The sequence below is a fragment of the Muntiacus reevesi genome, chromosome 1 (genome assembly GCF_963930625.1).
Source record: "Muntiacus reevesi chromosome 1, mMunRee1.1, whole genome shotgun sequence".
Classification (NCBI taxonomy): domain Eukaryota; kingdom Metazoa; phylum Chordata; class Mammalia; order Artiodactyla; family Cervidae; genus Muntiacus; species Muntiacus reevesi.
The window spans coordinates 228470759-228498454 of record NC_089249.1 but is presented as its reverse complement, the minus strand read 5'-3'; the positions used below and the strand labels follow the sequence as shown (position 1 = coordinate 228498454).

Here is a 27696-nt window from a genome sequence, read left to right as displayed (position 1 = left end):
TAAACTTAACTTAGAATCAAGGTGAAATCTCTAGACTGTGGACATATGAAAACCAAGTTTTAACTCTTATCAGAACCACATATAAAGCCTACTGGTTTTCAAACTAAAGAAATCTTTTTATAATAAGGACTACAACAGATTTAATTAGCAAGGATTCAAGTCAAATTACGTTTCCCCAAAGAACTAATAAATACAGCTAATACAGTAAACGCATGAGCTTTATTACTGACCACTCTGCCTTTCTGCATGTGTCTTGGTCCTTGCAGGTTTCCATTTCCAGCACCTTTATGGGGAAAAAAAATATTTTCAGTCTTAAATTTAAGTATACTTGCCCTAACCAGGCTATTTTAAATGAAAACCAGACATCTCTCTAACAGCAAAAGGACATTACAAATATATGAGTATCATATGTTCTCATGAAATGTCATCTTTGAGTTACATTTCAATGACACTTCTTTTGCCTAAAATCATTGCATTTAATCTTTATGATAAAAGCTCTTAGGGAAAGGTAACATGAATTTCATAATCACCCAGATTTCCTCTTGGTCCAACTGCTGGTCCCCCAAGATGAAATGATGGGGGTGGAGGTCCCAGAATTCCCGGTGCTGGGTTTGTAGATTGCTGCAACATGAATGGATCACCCCTGGGAATGTGAAAATATAAAATACCAAGTATGAGAAAGAGGTCCATCAAAAGTAACTAAAATTTACTGCTAAACACTCCTTGTGTGACTATGATTTCAATATTTGGGGGCATTTATGCATGAAGTAACTAGGGGAAAATCTATAATAAAAAAATAAAAATTACTACATAAAATAGTTTCTAAAAACTATTTCACCCATGGTGACTTTTAACAAACTCATATTAAAGAAATTAAGAAAATATTGTTATGAAATGTGAAAACTTTAACCTGAATTCCTTACATTGATCTCCTTTATAAACAATAGCTTAAAAAATTTAACTTACATTGTGTGTCCTGTATCAGTGTCAGGATTCCATTCTGGGTAGCTTTAAAAAGATCAGAAAATTAACTTTAAAATAAAACTGCTCTTTTCACAAAGCAGCCTTGTTTGGCCTTTAAAATAGATTTATTAGTAAAGTTATACAGCAGTGTATGTGTTAGAAATATTACAGTTTAAAACATGTCATACAGATACTTCCAAAGGAAAATTTCAAATTAATCTAAATGAAGGAGAATTAACTTGTTCTGTACTGCTTAAAAATGTTAAGTAATGTAAATTGCAATTAAAATACTCCCTTATCTGGTTTTGTTTTTTTTTGGGGGGGGGGGGAATGTCAGGAAGGGTCACACGACTTGTGGGATCTTAGTTCCCTGACCAAAGATTGAACCCTGCCTGGCCCATGGCACTGAAAAAGTGCATGGAGTCCTAACCACTAAGCCTCCAGGCATTCCCTATATTTGTTAATTCACAAAGACAATAAGTGCTATATGAGGGAATGGAAATATGGGTTATATAGGGAAACAAAGATTGACCACAGATATTTTCTTCCTCCAATATTAAAAACAAAGAGCAGAGCTGAGTTCTGGCACTAGACAGAAAGGATAGTCATAGCACGGTGTATGTGAAAATGGCCACCCCAGTGAACAATGGGTTTCACGTTGTTTAGGTAGGGAGATTCTTTACAAATTCTATTCTAGCAGCTTAAACTCCATCACAAGTGTCTCAAAAGCAAAAACTACATCCTGAAGGGTTTTGCTTGAAAATTTGTTACTTCTAGTATAACTTCCCCCTTTTCTTCAAGGAAAATAAATACTTTCTTTATTCTTAGAGCACATATTGTTACTGAAAATGCTCTTATGAATCTATTGTATGTATCAATGGCGATCTTTAGGTCTCTTAAAAATTCTTTCAATTTCAAATAACAAGGTACCACTACCACTCCATCTAATATTCCATGTATAATTCCAGACCTAAACATTGTTGGACAGTGTCAACTATTCAGCAATAACAATGTGGATATTACAAGTAAAGGATGAATTCCCCGAAACCAATCAATGGCTCTTTCTGACATAGTTAACTGATGCTTTAAAGGTATTTCAAACTCCTACATTTCAAGAAGAAGCTGGCATCGACGACTGTGACTTGCTCCATTGATATGTTGACTCCACTCCTGTAGCAAAGTAAATTAGTAGAATTAACAAAACTAAGATTTCTTTTCAACCATTCAAACTCTAGGATGTTAATCTATATGTCTATATGCAATTATCATAAACTAAACACCTGACCATTCACTAATCACACTTATTTAAAACCATTTCTCTGAATCCTTGTAGCTTCATCCTGCCCTCAAATACGCCATGCACATTCTTGGAAAAACTGGTAACTTGGTTAACAAACTAACAGACCTGACAGGGAAAAGATAAGAGTTAATAAAGATGAAGAGTAGTAACTGACTTTGAGATCAGTAGGCATATTAATTTCTGCTGTAGACAAAACTGAAGTTTTATTCACATATTATTATAATTGCTTTCACAGAACTGATAAAATATCCATGCTTATATCACTTTGTAAGAAAATGTATACTGTATAAGTATGAATAATTAGTTAAAAATAGTATCTTTAATTTCATCCAGCCTTTGAGGTATGTTGCAAGTGTACTATAGCCACAGAAAGCGAAGCTGATTCAACAGGAGTGACTTTTCTAGGAAACACTCCCCAATTTATCAAAAAACCTAAGCTCCCATTGTATCTCCCAAAATTAGATAAGTAAATTTCAGGAATGTCCATTTCTAAATTTTAGGAAGGAAAACATTTTATTTCTTCAATATTTGATTTATGATTATTTTAAATTTTTAAGGGATTACTTTTTCCTTTACTTTATCCAAATCAACTATCCTTTCTTTAAAAATCCACATGTAAATGATTAGCATTTTAGGCAATATAAGAAGAGGAGTTAGGAAAAGTAGGGTTTGCTGCCAGACTGCTTAGGTTCAATTCCCAAGGTACCTAACTAGATGTGAATCCTTGGTACAAGTTATTTAAAAACACTGTGGTTTAGTATCTTTCTAGGGTTTTGTGGAAAGTAAATGAATAATAAAGGTAACCTGTTTATTGGAACATTGCCGGGCACATAAAAAGTGCTAATAATAAGAAACTTTTTAATTAAAAAGGAAGAAAAGCAACTATTATTACACTGCTTATAAAACTATCTTGTTTTACAATCCCCACTTTACAAGTATTATTGTTTCACAAATTCTCACAAAATAAGGCAACTTTTCCAAGACTCATACTACCTGAAACATTAGAAAGTCCTTAAGAGGGAGTCTCACTTAGAGCTGAATTAAAGGAACTAAATTACAAGAGATACCATTCTGAAGTTTTAAAAAGTTAATTTATAAATGGAATCTAATTTTTAAAAACCTACAGCTTGAGTGTTTACACACATTTCTTTGCCCTACTAAAATTAACTGAAATTCTGTGAATGAGGTAAAATGGAACATTTCAACAGAATGGTACTGCTAAGAACTCGGGGAGCTATCTTTCAAAGTTAGACTGTCTTTACGGCTAACAGTTAAGGAACTGGAAGAGATCTGTCCAGCTGGCTCTATAACCAAATGTTTGGGGTATAAAAACTTTCTATTTGCAAAGCAACAAACCACTGACTTGCTGGAAGCCACTTTAAAAATGGCTGTAATCAAGAGGCACCACAGGCAAAGTTCACAAAATTCAGAAGCAGGATTAAACAAATATGTTAACCAAGAATTTTCTTAAAGAAAACTATTCAGATTTAAAATATCCTTGAGAAACAGTGTGTTCAGAGAGGAGTAAAAGTTACCCTATTAGGCATGCTTCTAATTAATAGGAGATGGTAAGGCTATCTAGTAGACCAGAAGTTATTTATATCCCATCCCCCATGATCTTTAAGGGTTCAAACTTTTGAAAGTGTGGCTGGTCTTACAAAGTACTAGAAGGAAAACCAAGATCAAAGAATCAGTTATACCTCCCAAACCCACCCATTATTAATCTGCTCTACCATAATGGGTTTTTTAAAAAAATCTGTATCCTTGGATTCTACATTGAGGCAACACTCAGATTAATAAAGAATAAGGATTCACTTTTTGAATTCAGAAGTTCTGCAGGAAAAACTACATTCACCTTAATGTCATTGAGATACCTAAATTATATAAAGAAAGGATAATTTGGAAAAGCACATGTGGAATGGCAAAATGAAGTTAAGAATAACTTAAGGGCTTCTAGAAAACTAAAAAGAAAAACATGAACTGAAGTGACAAGACAGCAGAAGGGCTGTAGTGGCCAGTTTTCTTTAAGTGAAAGGAATTTTGAGGCAAGTTTGAGGCTGTGTAGAAAAGCAACTTGACGTTCTAAAATGACCTAAAAAGAAATAAAAGCAACATCATCACTGAAAGTTACTTAAAATATCAAAAATAATGTCAGATGTTTTTCCCCTAAAAGACTATTCATAGTAAGAAGAAGTTTTGATCATGTAAGTTATTTAATGTTACCACTAGGTGAAAAGAACAGATTTTCCAAGTTATGCAGCAATACCAGAGAGCAGGATTAAATGTTTTAAAAATTTTCATTATCTACTTTCACAAGAATTTTCTCTAAACTCAGTGATTCTATATCAGCTATAAATTAAAAAGATCCCTACCAAAAGTGAGCATTTATTTTTTCAATAATGAAGACACCTAGAAAACATTAGCTATGTTAAGGTAACTATATTAAGAGAATCCAGGTGTTAAAACTTCTTACAATTGGTACAATTTGCAAATACTACAAATTTTGAAAATCAAAGGGCCTCTAAAGTAACTGTTTCTAAATTTGCTAGAGTACATGCATTTTTGCAGATTAAAAATATCTCTTTACTAGGTAAGGTGCCTTACTCTTGAATCCAAAGTTTCAAATATTCAAAAATGTTCTTTGGCCAATTTAGATCCATTTACTATCATTATTTATTAACTGTTCAAGAACTAGAAGGTAGTAACATCTGGATAGAAAATAATAATATACAAAAACAGAAACTTTTTCTGATTCATGTCCTTCTTGATTTCCTTTTGTGTTCCTTTACTGAATTGTTTTCCTATATGTAAGTGGCAACATTAAGTTACTGCTCAAAGTCAGGATGGAGAGACTTCCAACAGCAGCTTTTATTTTATGATGACTCCGGTAGCAAAGATTAAGTCCCTTAAGATCATTTTCATTTGAGAAACTGTAACTAGCTATCTTCCTTGGAATTTAGAGAACCTATCTGAGAATATTTCTCATACTGTCATTTCTGCAAGCAGGCAAGAAGTAACAGAAAATATTTGGAGTCACCAAAATTTAATGGATCTTTTCATTAAATCATTTCATACCAGATCTAAACCTTGAAGTTGAATACTGAACAAAAACTAAATTCCATGATATACTAAGTGTATCCAATAAATCTGAAAAAAGAAAACATCAAAATACCTACTAATATAATTCCCTAACTTTTATGAGTTTGTGGTTCCATGTCTTACATTAAAATTAATCTATGAATGTAAATTTACCATTTGAAATTATTTTGACATGGATTGAAGAATAAAATATTCCTTGTGTACTTAAACTATTACTTCAGGACTTTTGTACTATATATATACGTGTATTTTTAGCTAGAAATCACTCTTTAAAAAGATATTTTTCAAAATACTCTATAAATTCAAACAATATAAGAAGTCTCTTAATTTTCTGAGACAAAAATATTGAGATCTAAACACAGAAAACGGATTGAATGGTAAGACTTTTAAAAAGATTAAAAACAAAATCTCTAATGACTTACATGATTTAGTTTACTCAAAAATCAACTCACTTAAAAATGCATTTAAAGGGATAGATATGAAAAGAAAATGACCTTTCCAGATGTTACTGTGAAGAAAAAACCCTGTAATAGCAACCATCAAATCAGTTTCATGGCAGCAACATGTTCCAATTAAGTACAGCACATCAGGAAAAATGGATGATCAGATTACAGATCAAGCTAGTGGACTGCTATAATGCTGACTTTAAGTCAACTGCACCGTATTTTGCTTTGGGAAAAAAACAGTGCGAATGATTAGCATTGAAAACGTTGAAAGAGAAAGGACAATATATTTAAAAGGGCATTTTGAAAAAGTTCCCATTTTGCCAGATGTGATAATTAAAGCAAAGGAGAATTAGATTTTTTTTCTTCAAATGAATATACCAGAAGTCTAAGTCAGAAAAAGAATATGCTTATGAGGAACACAGAGCAGGATACTGCAGTAGGTGATTTTCCCAAGTCTCTAAAGGGATAGATGCAATATGGGATAATAAAAAGTGAGTTTTGAAGTATGTTTAAGAAAGTTGTGGAAAAGGAGAAAAAAAAATGATGAAAAATTTCAGTTACAGCATGAGAGTTTGTGTTAAAGGGAAATTAAAAAAGAAGAATGAACTAATCTAAAATATGAAATATACTGAAACAAAGACCAGGGCTCTACATTAACTCTTTCCCTGTAGCCACAGATAAGGAAAAAAAGAGAATTGTTCAAGAATGTATCTTTACTACATACGAATCAGTAATTAAGACAGATGGAGAGCTGATTATCTAGCATCCTGAATGGCAGAGCACATTGACTGCAAAAAAACAGAAAAATACTTAAAACAGTTCAACAAAGCAGACAAAAAAACCTGCTTAAATATACGATTAAGAAGAACATATTGATGCCAAAAACCAACAAGATAATTCCAGTGGATGACAGCTTTGTGGCCAGAAGTAATCTATGCAGATTATATTAATGTAAAGCCCTGGTTTAAAATGCTCAAAAACAATTACCTTCCAAATAAAGTAAGTGTTCTCAAAAGTATAAAAATTCTTGATCAACTCAATGTCATCAGACTACAGATTCAGAATACAAGATATAGGTAAATACAGAATAGGCACTACAACGTAAAAGAAATTAGAAGTATCTTTTGCATTAACTCACCTTATTAGAATGAACTGGCAAATCACATATAGAGCACAGATGGGGATAACCCTTCGGTAAGAGTCCATGGAAGTCTTCAATATTGCTACTTGGAGGAGCGCCCCTCTTTTTCTCAAAGAGAGATCTCTCTTGTAAGGGGCCAGGACCACGTCCCATTCTCTCATACTCACTGTCAAATTTATGATAGTTATGCGAGGTCTCACCAAAAAAAGAATCATCCCTACACCTTTCTCCATCTCTTAATCTGTCATCTTCATAATCCATTCTGTCATAATAACCAGATTCTTGAGAACGACTTCCATGGTCATAATCAAGCACTGGGTTGAGACTAGGACCACGATCATCAAAACTATCTCTTCTAAAGTGCCTTTTTTCTTCCCAATCGTCCCTAGGTACTCTGTATGGTGGCTCCCGTGTAGCAGATCTGCCATCTCTACCATAACTCAATGTAGGGCCTTCTTCAGTTCTCCTCCTTTTAAGCTGCAGAAGGATTTGGGGCAAATTCTCAGGAGTAATCTTGTCCTCTGGATAACGACTCAGTTCATCTAAGTCTCTAGCAGACAGACCAAAGCTGGCCAAAATGTTACTGGCCTGGTCTGCATCTCCACGGTGTTGAGAAGACAAAGGGAGCGGACCTCTACTTCCAATGTTAAATATAGACTGCAAATTATGGGAAGAAGTACTAGCAGAAGACAGTGCACTATGAGCTCCTTGTTGATTCAATGAAGAACTCATTCCAAGATTCATTAAACTAGCAAGGCGTGCAGTACCCTGGTTCATCCTTCCAAGAGATGCTGGCATACTTAAAGACTGGGTAGCAGCAGCAAGAAGGCCTATTCCTGCTGCAGACAGGTCACGCCCATGACCCTGCGAGTCCCTACCGAGAGATGACTGCTGGAATGACTTGGACATTGTAGAACTATCTCTTGTCTAGTTTATAGATTAAAAAAAAAAATTTTTTTTTTAAAGATGGCCAAAAAGAAAGCTCAACTAGAAAACTAGGTTAACTTTGCTTCAAAAAATGGTAACGCCAAGAAAAAGGATCAATAAGGACTGTAGAATCTTCTTCAAGCTGAGAACCAGCAGACAACTCTGTAGAAAAATAAGCAATTTTAGTCATAAATCCCTTTAAGTAGATGCCGTTTTTTTTTTAGAAAAAAAAAAACTTACGCATCATGTTGATTTAAAAAAAAAACATTTAAGATCTCAAACTTACAAGGAATTACATAACTTAAACAGATTTCAGATGTATGCAGAGCTTGCATATACTTAAAAAGTAGTCTTTCATGCTAAAGTTTAACTATTAAAGGGAATTTCATACTGAATTTAAAAACATTTCAATTGAAGGGTCAGATGTCTGAATATATCAAAATTTCAATAAAAATATAGATGGGTCTCTTCTTTTAGAAGAAAAATACACCCTAGAATATGATGCTTAAGTTCCAGAAGACTAAAAACAAAACAAAAAAAACCAAGGTCAGCAAGTCAAAGATGAATCAGTTGTATTGTTTTAGAAAATGAGACCTATTAACACTATCAGAAAGAACCAAGTAAAATCACAAGTAACGAAGCTTAAGTGTCAAGTACCTAGAAAAAGATCTAAGACCAAACACTACAGTTGAGATCTTTATGTAGCAAAATCAAATTGAGGCAAAGACAGATGTGAAGAAAAATAAGTGACTTCCTACAGTTTACAGATTTCTGCACAAATTTAAGCCAAATAATTAACTGCCTTATTCTGCATCCTCTATCAGGCAGTTGCTTTATTTCATTTCTAATCTTAAAAGGTAAGGAGAATCAAATATGGTCAGTACAGAAATAGGAGACTCCCCAAGAAAAACCACAAGTACAGGAAGTATAGGTGATTTAAAGAAGTGAAACTCCCCAAGGTAGTAGCCATGAACATTCATTTAATGCTCAGAGCTATAACACCTCTAGAGCTCAAAACAGGTGAAAATGAAGTAAGATCTTGCTTACACAGATTTCTGTAAACACAGATTCTTTCACAAGAATAGCCCCATCATCCAGAAAATTTAAATTCTGAATACAATCCCTCAAGATGTGTTTCCTCCAAGATGTGATAGTAACTAAATTACTTTCATTTTTATTTTGTTATTTACCTCAAAAATTTTTACATTTCACAAAGAATTCACAAAGCATTTATGAACGATCTCGTAAAGTATTAAATAACATACATAACTGTCCCTGGTGAAACAATTTTATAATCACAATTACACACAGAAGTTTAATAAGTCTTAAACTGTTTGCTACATAATTCTACTATGTAGAGGCTCAGTTAACTCATAAGTTTGATCACCCACATACCTAAGCACTTAGTTTAAAACATTAAACTTTATCAACATAAAAACCAGGCAATAATTAATAGTTACAAGTCAATTATGGGACCAACTCCACCAATGACAGACTATTAAAGTAAGAAAACATTGGACAAAAACAGCAGTAGAAGAAGTATAAAAAAAAGTTGCAGGCAAGACTTAGTTAGATTTTACAAAAAGATGTAACAAAGTTAAAAAGACACAGAAATGCTATCAAAGGTGACTGGAATTACAGATGTTTTTGCACACCAAGAAAGATGAATTTGAGAAAAGACACCAAAGAAACTAGTTCCAGATGAGATCCATTACGTAAACTACTTAGACCTTAAGATTAATAAAGATAAGAGTTAAGTGAACATCATTGGATGAAGGATTCTCTGATATGACTTTTAAATACCACACAGAATGGTGGTTAAAATACTGCTGAAACATTTGTAGCACCCTCTTATGCTTTCATAAGTTGTTAAAAACAAAAACTCAAAACTATTAAGAGGGTGTTTTGAAATCAAAATTTCAAATATCTAAGTTACTATTAATCACAGCTTTGCCCTTCATTTGGGAGTCAAAGCTTTGTATGCTGAAAAGCCAGCCTTTCAAAAGAACTATTCCTTCCCTTTAGGGAAATTATACTATGGCATTATGATCATGTGTAAATTTTTAACATTGATATTTTAAGGAAATGATAGTTGAATTACAGAGATCTCAATTACTTTTCTTTGCAACATATATGAATGGTGGAGTTGCAAAAAGGAAAGGTTAAGAGAAGTAAAGGTAAAAGGTGATAACCTTAAGACAAAACAGAAAATGGATGTCAGAAAAACTAAGAAAAAGAGAAAGACAACCATGTAAATCCCATGACAACTTGTAATTTAACTTTAATATTTCTGTGACTCAGTTTCAACTTCAGTCCCACACAGACATGAGAGCAGTAGTACTGAAAAAGAACTTAAGTCAAACTTTTGATTGAAACAAATTTCTTAAAAATTGTCTATTAGAACAAATAAAGAGAAAATATGACAAGATAGCACTGATGCAAGAACATTTATTAAAAAATTCCTTTAGTATCTCATTTTTGGTCAATGAACATAAGATGAACAAGGCACTTTAAAGGCTCTAAGTGAGACCTACTGACTATGAAACCATCACAATACTGAGAGATTTTCTAAGTTACTAAAGTGTTTTTTAAAAAAAGATTAGCTTCTTTTACTGTATGTTTTTTCTCCATAAAGCTGCATTTTCACAGAGGTTAATAAAGTTTGAAAATAGTTCCTTTGAGATAACTAATCTAAAATGTAATGTTAAAATCCGATTTACCCATTTAACTTTATACAATACAGAATCTTTCACTCCCCGCCCCCCCCAAAAAAGTGTCTCCATCCTCCCCCATCAGAAAACATTAGAAAAGAAACTTAAAAAAAAAAAAAGAAACTAAGTAGGCTTCACAAATGCCATCTACCTATAGTCTGATGGTCTGATATTCAAATTCTCAATGAACAAAGTGCATGATATAAATTCTATTAAATATGTTAGCTTCACATTCAACATCTGAATATGTATGGTTAAGAAATAAGCGTCACTTAATAATATTCAACACCCACATTCCACAAATCTGATATCCTTTATTTTCTTCAAAAATTAGAAGAAATGGAATACTAAAACATTTTAGAAAACAAATGAAAGCTAAACACACACAAAATTCACAGAGAACACAGTGTTCCGTATCCAAATTTCCTGTGTAAAATAAAGATTATCTATTAGTCTATTATATATTCATTATTTCAGAGGGTTACTTAGCAGGAAGTAAAATGAGGTAAGCATACTTTAGTTCTTTAAAAGATGACATAGAAGAAACCTTCAGTCTGAACTTCAAAACACTATGTTTTAAAGGTATCTAATACCACCATATGGATCTTTATACTTTTTGTGTGAAATAAATCACTTTTTAAAATAACCGATTTTAAGATAGTATAATCATAAAGGCATGCAGAGATACTTAGGAAAGAAATATCCACATGTTGACATAATAACCTTTTAATCTCATATAAAAATTGAACATACAACAGCTAGAAAACAGCTTCTGAATTGTAACACAAATGGTGCAAGAAATTTTGAGATTTTCCCATCTCTATCAAGGTCAAACACCTTTGTGATTTAACTTATTCATGTAAAAATATGCCAAATCTACACAGCAACCAACAATACCAATACATTAAAAATGTCCTAACCATGTCACCAACAGATGGCAGGGACAGTTCACTAATTTAAAGAAGTACTTGACTAATTAATCTCCAAATGAAGTACAGAGTACTTCAATTGAAGTAAATATTCCTTAAAGTTCCTCACATATTAACCTTATAATGGCTTTATAACTTATCAACATAGCTTCCATTTTAGAGTATTAATTTTCATCTTAATGTTAGCTTACATCACTATATCTTTTTCTACCCTATTTTATAATTTGTATTTCATTTAAGGTTTTTTTTTTAAATAAACTGAAGTATAACTGATTTATACTACTATATGAGCTTCAGGTGTACAACACAGGATTCATTATTTTTGCATATTACACTCCACTGTAAGATAATACAAGATAACAGCTATTATTTCCTGTGCTATGTGATATATAATTGTTGCTTATCTAGCTCTATTAACTTTGTATACACCAATGTGCCTCACCACACAACAAAGAAAACTATAAAGTGCAATGCCCAAGAAGTCTGAAAAAAAAGAATTAATATTCTGAAGTGCTTTAAAACTATTGGTGTCAATTCATACTACTGATCTGGATTCAACTTCTAGCCCACTTCTTAATCCTTAGGTTAACAGCAGATTCAGTTGCTAAAAAATCTTCATGGTAATCCATGGAAAAGATTCCTATTATTCAGACTTGAAACATTTTTCTTCTTCCTAAGTTTTTTCCCTAGAGACTTTAAGTAAATTCATACTACAGGAAAGAAAGTTACTCCATTTAACTGACAATTTTGACTCTTGATCTGACCCACGACACTAACTTAAAAGCAAATCTGTGGTTTTCCTCCAGGTATCATTCTGCACCCTTATGATATTCCCCTCTGCTTCATGATCTGCTCTCTTGGTTTCCACAAACATTTGTACAACTCTTTGATTTGATATAAATTGAGATTTTTTTTAGAGCCCAAATGCCTGGATTTGAAAACGAGCTCTTCCACAGAATAGCTGCATGAGCCTGGGCAAATTACTTAACATCTGGGTTTATCCCCTCGTATGTAAAATGGAAATAAAAATAAAATCCATTTCACAGGGCCTGGCATATGCTAAGCACCACAGTGATCATCTACTTTATGCACTCCGATCCTCACAACCAATGAGAAAACAAACGAAGTAAAAGGACTGACCTAGAGACATAAACACCTTTCACTTGTACTGGACTATTTCATGTATCAACTATAATGTCTCATCCAATTCTATTCAAAGCCAGATTTAAAACCTGAAGGTTGTTACCAAGTCAGAAGTCAGCTTTAAAAGACTACAAACCTAAAACATCACTCATCATTCTACTCTGTTCAAAAACATACTACTCCCTACTATTTACCACATGAAGTCCACAGTATGGTTTTCAATGCCTTTCATATATGTTGGTTGCATCCTACCTCTCTAAACCTATTTCCTGGCACATGCCAACACCTTAACAGAAAGTTAATTTTATGAGCCATTATACAGACTGCTTAGTACTTATTCAAACATGTTAGCTAGAATGTGTCTCTCCTTTCTCCATTTAATACTAGCAATTCTCTTAAGGTCCAACCCACCCCCCCTCACATCATGTATTTTACAAATCAGTGTATATAAATGCCAAAGGTCAGAAACAACTTCAATAAAACCTTAGATATCTATTTCCAATGATTCTTCCTTCCCTTATGGAGTCTCTTGTTTTTAAGTCCTACCACTTAACAGACATGTATCTTTTCAGTGTTAATTTTACTTTTCTTAATTTTATACAAATGGGCTTAATATATATATATATATAGCGCTTATTTAAAGCTAGTTTACACATGAATTAAAACTACATTTTCACTGTTATATAGATACCACTATGGCATACATACTTCTCTGTTTTTCAGAAAATGAACATTTAGACTTTCTAATTTCCGGTCATTACCAAGAATGCTGTTAATGAGTATTTCTTGGTCTCCTGATGCTTCAGTATAAAATTCCCTCCTCCACTGTGCTTCTCAAGAATATCATAACCCACATAAGGGGACATAATTAAGCATTAAAATTGTTCTATTGCTTCACACCTTTTCACAGTGAGAATGTTTTAAGTATAGATGCTTGTCTTTGCTATTACTGTTCCTTTCCCAACTACTCTGTGAGTCAGGTGTTCAAACACTTAACTTTAAACTTTCACATATGCTATAAAAGCTCTTCTTCTATCAGTGTACCAAAGAGAGATGTTTAATATCCTAGTAATTTCCAGAGGGAAAAACCCATACAAATCACCTTTAAAGACCAGAGAATTATCTATTTCATTAACAACCAATGATACTACAAATCAATGGATCTTCCCTGTAGCTCAGACAGTTAAGAATCTGCTAGCAATGCAGGAGACCTGGGTTCAATCCCTGGGTTGGGAAGATCCCCTGGAGAAAGTAATGGCAATCCATTCTTGCCTGGAGAATCCCATGGACAGAAGATTCTGTAACCAGAGGAGGGCTACAGTCCATGGGGTCGCCAAGAGTCGGACAAGAATGAACGACTAACACTACTACTACTACAAATCAAAGATCCTACTGAGATTGTACTATCAATAGACTCCTTTCCAACTTGCATTTACTGCTCACCATGACATCTTCTATTGACATTCTCCTCCTCTTTGCTCTTCTTACCCAGCAGCTATTCCAATGGCAACAGCTGGGAAGACCTATGATCCCACCCCCCACCATGGAAACCCTCTTTGTTCTCCTATTAACCTGTTTCTGCCTTAAGACAGGCACCAATAACCACAAGCTATTGGTACTCTATAAAAGAAAGGCAAAGATTTGTCATTTAAAAAACTTTCCAGAAAGAGAGCGAGTTTTTATATTAATTAGTCTTAAATTCTGGAATAGTTTTTTAAAATCTTGAAATTAAAAATTTAAAATAAATTTTAAAATTTTTAAACAAAAAATTTACACCTAAGTTTTCATTGCTACTACATAGCAATTTCAATGTCAGAGACTCCTGAGTCTTTTTTAGATAGACATTAGGGCTTGACCATTGGAGAAGGAAATGGCAACCCACTTCAGTGTTCTTTCCTGGAAAATCCCAAGGATGGGGGAGCCTGGTGGGCTGCTGTCTACAGGGTCGCACAGAGTCGGACACGACTGAAGTGACTTAGCAGCAGCAGGGCTTGACCTACAACTGGGAAAATCAATCTCATGGCGGTTGCAACACATCAAAGGTACTGCAACCATTCAGACCTGCCACCTAATAAATTATATTCGGGTCAGGAGAGACCACACAGCACTTCATCATGTAACTTCTATGGTCAATACGATATGCAACAAATCAAAAGCTAAAGTACTTTAAAAGGCTTCATATCCACAGTTATCTCAATCCACTGGGCTTCTATGCTCTTATCTTTTACTATCCACTAAAAGAGTTTTCCTATTTAAAAACCTTTTATGTAAAAAAAAAAAAAAAAACCTTTTATCAAACATTCCTTGACCTAATGCTCCAATAAGACCCACTACATAGTTAGGAATTTTAAATTAAAGCAACTTCATGGACAGCGTTAACCTTGGAAAAACCACATATATAAAAAAATTGCAAAACTACACTGTCCACAACCCTTCCACGTCACTAACCATGAATACCTCAGTCAGGTATACTGAGAAGCTACTGCCACAATGTGGGACAATTTTAATGCAATTCTAACTAAAAGCAGTATATAAAAACAAAGCATGGACCTTTTTTAAAAAAAAAAAAAAAAACAAAGCATGGACTTTTAACCAGAAGTTTTGCTAAGAACACCACTTAACAAACCATTGTCCAATTAATTCTTTGATTTCGATCATTTATAAACAGCTAATGACTGCAGTTCATAGCGTAATTATTAATCCTATCAATATTAATTTTATGTGAGAATGCCTTCAGGTTCCTGTGTACCTAAACATAATAATAACAAGAGTATCTTACACAAGCACTTCTTTTTGTCACATTTGAAAACTGCACTTCAGATTTCAAGAAGCTGGCTCATTTCCATCTCAATTCCCCTTAAACAGAGGTGAGAGCCTTAAAAAAAAAGTGAGATTCTGGTCTTTTCAGCAGTTCTAACATTTACAAAAAATGTTTCACTTTTCTCATTACAAAATAAGTGTAATGTCTTGTGGAAATTTCAGGAAAAAAAAAAAGGAGGAGGAAATACAAATGACCCATAAAGCCAACATTCAGGGATATTTTTTACGCTTATTTACATGATCCTTCAAAAAACAACAAAAGTCATCAAATGTGGTATCAGCAGAGTTTTATTACACTTTCTCCCCAATTAGTACTATAGTCCACTATAATTTCCCCATCGTTACTCTTAAAATACTTCTAAATAGCTGTATAGATTATCACTTGATGGCCACACTATAATTAGCAGATCTCCAAATGTTGAATCCTTTGGATTTTTAATATGCTTAGCAACCAACATTAACATATATGTACACATACATTTGACACACTATTCCCTTATTTACAGGATAAATTTCTGTAAGCGTAGTTCTTCCACTTTAAGCCTATTTATTGTAACATGCAGAGGCTGAATCAAGTATCTAATCAAAACGTAAGCGTTCTAAATACTGGCTTCATTGCCATTGGTTACCTACATATAACAAGCAGTTCCTTAAATTCTTTCTATAAAATTGGGAATTCGAGCTACTTGTTATTTCTAAAATCATGAAAGATTTTTTCTTTGCATTCTTCAGTTGTTAAAATGTCTTTATGTATCACTGACTTGTAATAAAAATTAGTATTTACACTTCCCTAAAAGCATTAGTAAAATTAGTATCTTTAAAGATTTCTTTAACATACAGAATGTTTAGGTCAAGAATAGTTAAATACTTTCAGATTAGTTCAAAATGTTACGTAAAAGCAACTCCACTTACACACAGCTAAGAAAAGAGATCCGAATTCTTGATTTCTAAAACAATACTAACGTTACACAATTACGTCGCTAGACTCCGATGATCGAGCCGTTTAGTTTTTAAAAGGTAATTCTGAACACGTATGAATATAGCCTAAAATATAGTTTCTGCCCGCAGAGTACAACTGTTTAAATTTACCTGGGAGAAAACTGTTTTGTCGACTATCTAAAAATCTTAAACCAAGCTCTGTTCAACGCGCAGAACGCAGCATCAACGCAAAATCTCATGACTACGGCCTGGGAAATCAACAACTCCCACTTTCCAGCGCTCGTGAAAGACTAGAATTTTGGAATCGCCATAACCGTTCTAGAAATATCTAGCTGGAAAACTGTAACTGATCCAATACGACTATTACACAGAATAGCGCCAGAGAGCAGGATACATACCTAGAAAATACTACTCCACTGTATTTGGGAAAAGTCTTTGTATAACACAGAACGTGGCACAGCGCTGGTAATGAAAAGAACAACGATGCCGCGACTACACCAGGCTACTCTAAACCCTTTGTCTGGAAACCGGAAGGTCCCCACACCACACCATCCTCTCTAGAGAAGCCTAGACTGATAGTGTTTTAATAAAGAGGAAAGGAATGTGAGGTGACTCTCTAAACAAGAACAAATCTCCTTCGCAGCATACTGCAGAAGGCTTTATTCACGACGCCACACGATGAACAAGCGTTAACGTTTCATTTTTCGGCCATTTTTACGCGATGGCGGGGGGAGGGGGGATTGCTTCTGAGGTCCGGCTAAAATCGCGCGCGCCTGTGTGTGGGCGGGGGACAGGAGTATTAGGGGGCGCTATGAAACGATGGGCGAGAAAAGGAGCGAAGGCCGCGACACCAAAGAAACGCTGCTCAAACGGCTAAGCTTTTCGGAGTCTACGAAATCCTCCATTTTGGGGAACGTTTTCAGGCACAAAAGCGGGAGGGGGGGGTAGCAAATATATCTGGGGCTGGTGTTAGCTTAACTATCCTCCCCAAACAGCAGGCCACCCCCCTCATGGTTAGTCGGTCCCTCAGGCCTCGAGCGCTCCTCCCTTTCCCTCAGAGCGGCAGCCCGCGTGTAACGGGCTCGTCGTCCCGCCCCCGCCCACAGCCAGCCCGGAACGCAGGAAGCTCGGCCGATCAGCTGCCCTCAGCGCGCCCCGACTCTGCCTCAGCACCCTGGGCCCTTGGCTGGCCGCCTGTCTAACTCCGGGACCGCTCACCTCCGCCGCCCGAGAAGCCTGGTTGCGCCGCCACTGCGCTCCTAACATGGCGGCCGCCGATCAGGCGGCTCACATACGCAGCGCGGAGGGAGGCAGAGCGGGCGAGCGGGAGCGAGCAAGAAAGGCGCGCCGCCGGCTCCCCGCGGCCCCTGCTGCAGTCGCTGCCTCCTCCCGGCGGACGCGGAGAGCCCCCAGCCACCCCACCCCGATTCTTACCCGCTTCACGCCTACCTTGAAGAAAGGGAGAGGGAAAACGAGAGGTACCTCTCTCCAAGCGAGCGGGACGCGAAGGCTCCCACAATGCCCCGCAGCAACGGCGCTGGTAAGAGGTGGCAGCAGAGGCAGCAGCCGAAGAACAAACCCACTCTCGCGAGAACTCGCCCCAACCCATCTCGGGTCCCGTTTCTGCGCGCGCCAGGCCCCTCCCCCGGCCCGGCGCGCGCACGCCGCTCTCGCCTTCAGCGGCGTTCGTTGTTCTCTGATCTTGTACCTCGCCTATGGGCGGGAAATGGAGAGCCATAACTTACAGAGTTCGAGTCTCACTCCCCACAAAGGATTTTTTCCCCCGACTCTTCCATATTAAGGTATGCGTTAGAAGTGCGTCGCAGGATTCCCTGACTTCGACCCTCTCTGGTATTCTCTGATAAATTGCGGAGAAGTGGTAGTTCGGGGCAGGAAGTGGAGACAGATACTATTTTGAATGGTTTTAATTTCAGAAATTTTATGCAGCTCACAGAGGAAGATAGCGAAAACCCATTCCACTGAAAAGACCACCCCCGCCATTTGGTGAATTTGAATTTGAATGTAGAACACTCTTCAAGTACCCCATGAACAAAGAAATACAGCACATGTGAAAATCCTGAGAAATTGTATAGGTAAGGATGGAGGAAAGGGCCACTTCCCTGGGGTTTGAAGTTTAAATGCAGAGGGACAGGCAGGCACCTGACGTCTGAGGTAAGTTAGTGAATAGAAGTCAGATTAATAGCCCTCAAAATTTTAAATCTTGAGTATGCTGAACCATTCTGGGTCCACTGTGAAGATAGTGGATGGGGCAAAAATGAACAGCAGACCTGTATAAAATTTTCGAAATCATTTAAGACAGAAGTATCATGTAAGAATGACAACTGTTTAGCAGTGCTATTGAGAATGGGCGGTGGGGGCAGTAAGGCTTCAGTTTGGCATCAGCTTTAAAGGAGTTATATTTATTGACCTTGATCTTAGGAGAAAAGGGTGTGGGTTACTGACAAATTCGAGTTAATATAAGTGAAGGAGAGTTAAGAGATGAGCTGGAGATAGTATGGTAAAAAGAGAAACCTTAGGACCAAGCCTTGAGAAACTAATCTGGTAGTTAAATGGCAAGAGACCACGTTGATGGGGGAAAAAAGTAGAGGGGAAGGCACAGAAATTGTACTGCCTTGATAGCCAAAGTACTCAAAAGACTAAACGATCAACAGGGTCTAATGCTACCAAGAGGTCAAGGTAGGACTAAAAACATCTACAAAAGATTTGGCAACAGGGACTTCCAGTTCAGTGGGAGAGGATGTCAGATGGGAGGTGCTTAGTATATGAAAAGTGTAAAACAAACTACCAAATGCAGAGTAACTGGCTATGATAAGAAAGCAGGGTTGGGGAAGATTTGATTTACTAAGGGAGAATTTGGGGCAATTAAAATGTTTGCAGAAGAGTTATATTAGGAAAGGATTGGTTGGGAAAGGCAGCAAGAGAAGGAAAGATTCATATTGGCCATTACTCAACAGATGAGATCTAGAGGAGACATCCCTTTCCTTTAATAGGTACGGAGAGGATGGTGTTAAATTTTCATTAGGAATTAGTCAGGTGACCTAAGTTTTCTGTGACTAAGCCATCTATGGGAAGGGCTAGAGTTACATGAAGGAAGAATTTTAAATAGCCGTTGTGAATGAAGAGTGGAACTGTAATCCCACATCTCCATTATGTTGCATGCTTTTCTACAGGCTTTGAGAAGGCATTTGGTAGAATATATCAAGAACTGGGGCATCCCTAAGGCCACTGCATAGTTAACTTTGGAATGAAATTTGTGAGTGAATATTGGGTCCTCCTTCACTTCTACTCTGTGAGTCTTTGATTTCAACTGATTTTGGCTAAGACTTCCACTTTATGTTCTCCCCAGATCTTAGATGAAAATAGCTCTGCTTTTCTGAATTCAGAAACATGAATGCATGCTTATTTCAGATATACACTTACCGTGCTTTTGTACAGGCTATTAATGCCAATTTGGTGATTATACAAAGAAGGAAGGCAAACTTTTTCAATTGAGTAATTATTTATTGAGGATCTGCTTAGAAGGTCAACAGCAAAAAGACACACTGAAAACCAAAGGTAATACAAGATTTCAGTCGTCAAATGCCTATTTCATGATGGATGGTTCGATCCCTGGGTTGAGCAAATTCCCTGGAGAAGGGCATGGCAGCCCATTCCAGTATTCTTGCCTGGACAGAGGAGCCTGGCAGGCTACAGTCCACAGGGTCACGAAGAGTCAGACATGACTAAAACAACTGAGCACAAATGCACACGTACAATGATGGATAAGGCAGATTATCAGCTTTTGAGAATCCCAGTCTGATGAAGACTGGACAAGGAGGCTGGCCTCAAGATGGGCCTGGCTATGAGAAGAGATGGATCAAGAGGTCTATTCACATTTGGGTTTCTATTTCACATTTGGGAGTGGGCGTGGTACACCAGTGATGACAGAGGTTACAAAGCAAAACTTTCTGCTAAGACTTTGAAAGGTTTTTTAAGTGACAAGTTTGGAATGAAACTTTAAACACCAGGATACAATCTCCATAAAGCTAATGAGTATCTTTCTAAAGTTTTGAGCAGAGGAGTTGGTTGAGGACATATATATTCACACCACACAATCACTAAGCAGCTGATAATATAATTTTAAGAGTAAAGTACCTTTACTCTTTATTTTACATAAGAGATTAAGAAGCTTGCCTAGCTAGGATTTGAAGTCAGTTCTAAATAAATCCAAACCCAGAGCATTTGAGCATTATATTAGACTGCCTTCAGCAAGGCTGTGGTCTCCTGGCTGTTATGCCCGATGTCCGAATCCCCCAGCGGGAAAAGAGAGGACCTCCACGACAATGCAACACGCAAAGGAAAGGAAATTTATTGCTGACTCGAGTCAGGGCCCCTGCTGCAACCAACGCAGTGGTGCAAAGTCAGAGAGCCCTGAGCCCCAGTTTCCACACACATTTATAGGGTGCTCGATTTCAAACATAAGCAGTGGGTAGTTAGCGCAAGCGGATTGGTTACATGTTTGCGGAGCAATTTCATTGGTCAAACACACTTTAAAACTTTCTCGCGTGCGGGACTTTCCAGGGGACTCTTCCGGAGGCTTACTGGGCGCGTGCTGATTGGCTAGCCTCTGGTGGCCTGTTGGAGGAGGAGGAGAATCACCCCACCCTTAGGCCCACTCCTAGCTCAGGGCGCCTGTCATGGCACTAGTCTTGACAGTCTCACACTGGCAGTTCACCATCTACTTTTTAAATAGATATAATGCCCTGGAGGGGCTTCCCTGGTGGCTCAGTGGTGAAGAATCTGCTTGCAATGCAGGTGACCAGGGTTCAATCCCTGGATTGGGAAGATCCCCTGGAGGAGAGCATGGCAACCCACTCCAGTACTCTTGCCTGGAGAATTCCATGGACAGAGGAGCGTAGTGGGCTACAGTCCATAGAGCCACACAGAGTTGGACATGACTAAAGCAACTAAGCAGCAGCAGCAGCAAGGTTCTAGAACCAGGTCATTTCAAAACTTTAGGCTATTTAAAAAACAGAAAACTGTTAACCAGCAGCTCTTTCAGCAGTTGCAAGGGAGGGGAAATGGGCTTAAAAGATTTTGGGGAATTTCCTGGTGGTCCAGTAATTAGAGAACTCCATGCTTCCACTGCAGGGGTCCTGGGTTTGATCCCTGGAGGGAGGATCCCTGGTCAGGGAGATACCACAAGCCATACAACACGGACAAAAATAAATTTAAAAATTGGGGGGAGTTTTTCAATAAGGAATACATATAATAAAATTCAAAGCACACACAGAAGTTTTCTCCAACTGCTATTCCCTTAAAGGCAACCACCATCAACCATGTGTATTTTAAGGATTTCAAATAGTTAGGTATGATTACATATTCAGGACTTCCCTGTAGCTCAAATGGTAAAGAATCTGCCTGCAGTGCAGGAGATGGGTTGGAAAGATCCTCTGGAGAAGGAACAGCAATCCACTCCAGTATTCTTGCCTGGAGAATCCCATGGACAGAGAAGTCTGTGGGGTCACAGAGTCAGACACAACTGAGCTACTAACACACATACATGTTATATCTTTATAGAGTCCACTAGCAAATGATTCGGAAACCGACATACTTGTTTCCATGATTTTTTCCAAAATTTAACAAAACCAAACCAGCACTCTTACTATCCTTACTTGCCAGGGTATTGTTAAAAAGTAGGATACACCTATGACCTTACTCTATATTGGGTACATAATGACACACTGATACTAATATTTACTCTCTAGTTAGCTGTTGGTATAATTGAGGCTGCTTGGCTATATGGGAGTGAGATAAACATTTAAAAACTGGTAAATAATACCTTTTCAAAGGATTGTTAACATGGCATCTGGCTATCTAACTCTGTGGTAGAATATAGCACAATGACACATAAAATGGGTGCTCAGTCAAGGAAGGTGCTATCTGAGCTGAGATATAAAAGTATACAAAGTGGAAATGGAAGATGGAATCAGAAAGGGAAACAGCATGTGCAGAGACTGAAGAAACCAACGTGATCAGAAAGAAATCTGAAGGTGGTAAACATGACTGTGTCGTGTTCATCACATATCACCAATGTCTAGCATAGCGTTCAGTTAATAAAAGCTGTAAAACTATAAAAAGGGTATGAGTTAAATGACTAGTCTTCTGACAAGCTGAGCAAATAGCATAGGTTATTATCACTTCCTCAACCCTGGATATATTATACGTACAAATAAGAGTGAGGTTAGGGCCCAAAAAAACTAAATATGAAGAGTTCCCTGGATGAACAGATCATGATTGGGCTCTACTATACAGGGGCAAGAAATGTAAGCTCAGTGTACTAGTATAGTGCCATTGGAATAGGGGCAGCATAGGTCGCACAGAAAACTCTCCAGGAGTGGCCAGCATATTGTAACCATTAGCTCCTGGAGTTCTCATCTAGCGAATTGCAACTGAGAATAAGAAGAGGAAGTTCTACCATCTGCCATTCTGATGAAGTCCAGGTTCTATCTAACTCACAGGCTGTGTGCCTTGGGGATTTGTCTACCTTCCTTCAACTCATTGAAGTTGGGCCTACACTAGGGCCTAGGCTTAGCTTCTCCTTTCTCCCACCAGCTGATACAAAATTCCATCCTCTACTGTGAGCTCATAAGGTAAAAATAATCAGTCATTTGGGGACTATAGCATCTACTATAAAAGATAACAGGCTCAATCACTATTCTAAATGAAAGAATAAAGGCTATAACTAAGGCATTTTGAGTATTAAAGACAATCTACAGAATGTAAGAAGATATTTGCAAATGATGCTATGGACAAGAGCTTCACTTGTAAAACATATGAACAGCTCATACAACTCAGTATTAAAAAAAATAAAAAATGGGCGGAAGGGAGGGGGGATCGGGATGGGGAACACATGTAAATCCATGGCTGATTCATGTCAGTGTATGGCAAAAACCACTACAATACTGTAAAGTAATTAGCCTTCAACTAATAAAAATAAACGGGAAAAAAAAAAATGGGCAGAAGATCAAGGAAGTCTAAGAAGCTGTCACAGCCAAGAGAAGCCTAAAGAGACATGATGACTAAATGTAATATCCTCAATGGGATCCTGGAACAGATAAAGGACATTAGGTGGAAAATAAGGAAATGTGAATAAAGCATGAACTTTAGTCAATTAATAACACATGTACTATACTAACATGTTACTATTAGGAGAAACTGGGTGCAGGGTACATGGGATTTCTTTGTACTATCTTCATAGCTTTTCTGTACATCTACCAACTATTCTAAAATGAAATTTCAAGGTCCATTTTATCACCTCTTCCCAGGTAGTAAAGTTACCCTTAAAAAGCAGTATAAAATGTTCTTACACTCTAAGGGGCTTGTAATGGAGAATATGGATAGCCAAAGTAACAGGGTCTCCTTTGAATCAGGCCTTAGGATCCTAAACTGACAAATCTATGACCTAGCAAGTGGGCTCATTAGGTGTTCCTAAATAACTGTAAAGAGCAAGGTGTTGCTAAACAGACATTGTAAATATTAGAGTTGTTAATTCAGTGAAATTGTTTTTCAAGAGAATATTACTGAATTGACAGGTCTGTTAACTGAAGCTGTTCATAAAGCCCTAATTAAGTGAAAAGATTCAGAGGAGCCATTGTCATTCTTTTAGGTTCTTAATTAGTTGCTCTAACCAGGTTGTTTTCCTTAGTGTGAATTCCTAGGCCCTGAGCCACCTTTTTGTGTCTCTTTGGGGCCTGCAGAATTTATTTCTCTGGGGTTTTGTTTTCCTGATTAAAATTTGAAATGTAATCCAAAATTTCATTGCAAAACTCACTGACGATAGTTTTTTCCAACCTTGAATGAAAGGAAATAAATCACTGACAGGTGACAGACTCAATACTTGGGGCCCCCTACTCATTCTGCTTTAATTTTCCTTTCTTAATATGGTATAGGTCCTGAACTTGAGCAGCTCAATGAAAAGGGGCACTCGTGTTTACTAATTGCTAGCTACAGCAGGAGGTGGCAGCTTGGATATTTACAGACCAGTATCTGCCAGTTCAATTTCAGTTTTCACTGCAGCATGGGAAAAGGGTGATGGAGAAAGAGAAGGCCTGGATTTAAAGCTACTTTGAAATGTTACTTCATCTTGGACTCACCAGGAAAAAAAAACTCAAGCCGACAGGGAGTAGTAGGTGACTAATTAACTTCACTTATCAAGTAGGAAATCCCATTAAATTATTTTAATGTGCATGATTAAGCCACTGAAACCTCTGGGGGTACTGAATACAGGCATAAACACCAAATGAATTTTCCTTTTTCAAGTAGCAACATAGGGGCCTCTCCCCGCACCTGGGTAACTTTACCATGCTCAGGAAAGCCATCTATATTCTAATATTGAGATTCCAGATTTTAAAACCTGGATTTTTTTTTCCTTGCTATTTTTTTTTTTTGTTTTTATGACATAATCATTATTTTTTTTATTCAAAGCTAGGTTTTAATCGAAGGATAATTGCTTTACAGAATTTTGTTTTGAAGGAATTGTTTTCTTTCAAACCTCAACACGAATCAGCCATAGGTGTATATATATATAAATATCCCTTCCCTTTTGAACCTCCCTCCCCACCCCACTCCTCTAGGTTGATACAGAACCCAGTTTGAGTTTTCTGAGTCATACAGCAAATTCCCGTTGGCTATCTTAAATATGGTAATATAAGTATCCATGCTACTCTTTCCATACATCTCACTCTCTCCTCCCCTCTCCCCATGTCCAGAAGTCTGTCCTCTATGTCTGTTTCTCCATTGCTGCCCTGTAAATAAATTCTTCAGTACCATTTTTCTAGATTCCATATATATGTATTAAAATGCGATATTTATCTTTCTTCTGGCTATTCTTGATATATAAAAGTTTCCTCTTTAAAAAAAAAAAAATTTCCTCTTTCCTTAGGGACCATTTCTACTTCACTACTAGGATTGGATTTGTGATCAGGTTCTGCTGGAAACCAAACACTGCAGTTCTTTCTTAGGACCTCCTTAGGTGTACATTTAAAAAAGAGAACCATTATAAGTAACCCATTCAAAAAGCACATACAACAAACCCCAAACATAAGAAATAAGGACTATCCTACTACTGTACTCTAAAAACTGAAGAGTTTAATACTATGTGGTAAAAGCTTGTTATAAGGCAAAGGTATTGATAACATCTACTTTTTCAGGGACACATGTTGGTACTGGCCCTAAATCTGTTACTAATGAGCTGTAAACTCCCAAGGCCTGAATTTCATTCCCTAAGACAGGGGTTGGTAATTCTGGCCTGCCATCTGTTTTTGAAAGGCCCTCAAGCTTAGAATGGTTGAGGGAAATTTTTTTCCTTCACTGAAAAGTTTATGAAATTTTGATTTCAGTGTTCCTAAATAAAGTTGTATTGGACCACAGTAGTGCTCATTTGTCGACATATTATCTATGGCTGCTTGTACACTGCAACTGCAGAGTTGAATAGTTGCAACAGATAATAGGTAGTCACTAAGTACTGAGAGGGAGAAATGGATTTTGTCAATTTTAAATCCACATGTATTATGCAGCAGAGCTGTAGAATATGAGGATTTAGTTTAAGTCTTGGGTTTACTTATTTTTAGCTGTTCTGCACTTTAATTCCCTGAGCAGGGATCAAAGCCAGGCCCCCAGCAGTGGAAGCACAGAGTTCTAACCACTGGACTTCCAGGGAATTCCCAAGTGTTGGACTTTAAGCATTCTCCTCTAAAAGTCTAGTTCTCACCACAGTTTTTTCAAATGTTAAGTATTTCTACCTTTTAAGAAAACCTCATGCCTCCTCCTATTTTTCCTTCAGTCTCAAACTCTGGCCATACTCTCAGTGTTTTTGACACCAGATGTGTGGGTCTTGTCACCAGCTGGGTGTCCTGCAGTGTAACTCAACTCTGACACCATCTACACCTAGAAGTAACTTCAGATCTCAGAGGCTAAGGGCACAGTCCCATAAGACTGCCCCTCCTCCACTTCAGATGCCAAACCCAAGTCCAGGTTGTTAACCTGTGCTTCTGACAGAAAGGCTGTAAGTCAGAGATTGACACAACCTTCTCCTTGGGTTTGACTAATTTTTGCTAGAGGGGCTCAAAAGAGCTCAGGAAAACAGCTTACTATTTACTGGTTTACTGCAAAAAGATATGATAAAGGATACAAATGAACATCCAGATGGAAGAGATGCATAAGAGAAGGTATGTGGGAAGGGGCATCACTCTCCCAGCACCTCAATGTGTTGTTAGCTAACCTGGAAGTTCTCTGAACCCTATACTAATGGAATTTTTATGGAGGCTTCATCATGATCATTTCCAACCCCTCTCCCCTCTTTTGGAGAATGAGTGTGTATCATATGAGTGTGTGTCTAGAGTGTGTGTAAAAATTCCAGTCCCATTATAACAAAGACTTTCCTATCACCCAGGAAATTCTAAGCGATTTAGGAGCTCACTGTCAGAAACCAGATTCAAAGACCAAGTATTAGAACAAAAGATGTTCCTGGACCTTCAGGACAAAAGGACTACATACGTTACTTATTTGGATGTCACAAAGGGCCATCAGACCCCCGAGGTCCCAATGGAGGAAGGTTTCTCACTCAGGCAAAGGCATCTAGGATTCAAAGAGGAAACGAATGACAGGCTGTCCATAAGAAAGGGTCTTTTTCTAATAGAAAAAAACTGTTTGCACCCAGACTAGGACCAACTCCACAGGAGGAGTTACTCCACTCTCAGAGGTGCAAAACACTGCCCAGAGGTACTCAGCCACAACACCAAAACAGTGCTGAAGTCAGACCTCAGTGAAGGCAGTGCTTGCTCTTCCAACAGTGTAACACCATCCGAGGCATCACGCTAGCCTGGACAGCTGACAACTGTTGGATGATTCCTGAAACAGGTTTCTTGTTTCAGAAGGTATCCCCATGAATTGAACATTGACTGCAAAACAGAGGCCCGGAAGCACTGATTGCAGACCCTGCTGTCAAAACCTTGAAACAAACAGGAAACAGGAAACCCTTTTCCATGCCTTACAGTCATTTTATACAACATACATTGTATGTTCTTGTATGTATGTATGAGAGTTCTTGGCATGTGCTGGGCGCTGTACTTGGGATCTAGGGATTGGAATCTGTGAACAAGGTAAGATACACTATCCTTTCCGTCATGAAATTTACAATCTCCCCTCAGTTTTCTCAGATGTAATTATACACATAATCTCAAAAACCTTCAGAGCAAAATCACCAAAAACCTATTCA

General features: G+C 37.3%; 1 protein-coding gene and 1 non-coding gene across 10 annotated transcripts in view; both read right to left on the bottom strand.

Moving 5' to 3' along the window:
- Positions 1-27696, bottom strand: part of MATR3 (matrin 3) — a 38738-nt gene that overhangs the window by 8120 nt on the left and 2922 nt on the right. For 3 of the 9 annotated variants that reach the window (XM_065918655.1, XM_065918660.1, XM_065918659.1), the window contains exons 1-6: positions 17868-18009; positions 6947-8038; positions 2072-2133; positions 967-1008; positions 531-643; positions 231-283 (exon numbers count right to left, since the gene is read on the bottom strand). In XM_065918655.1, coding sequence (XP_065774727.1) covers positions 231-283; positions 531-643; positions 967-1008; positions 2072-2133; positions 6947-7858 — 1182 coding nt within the window. In that variant the 5' untranslated portion in view covers positions 7859-8038; positions 17868-18009. Of the gene's footprint in view, positions 1-230; positions 284-530; positions 644-966; positions 1009-2071; positions 2134-6946; positions 8039-17636; positions 17700-17867; positions 18010-26975; positions 27057-27696 lie in introns of those variants that run through there. The other 6 variants (XM_065918657.1, XM_065918658.1, XM_065918662.1 and 3 more) reach the window with 6 other exon arrangements.
- Positions 27124-27323, bottom strand: LOC136156384 (small nucleolar RNA SNORA74). Its single transcript, XR_010660949.1, has one exon. It is a non-coding gene; the product is annotated as a small nucleolar RNA SNORA74 (small nucleolar RNA).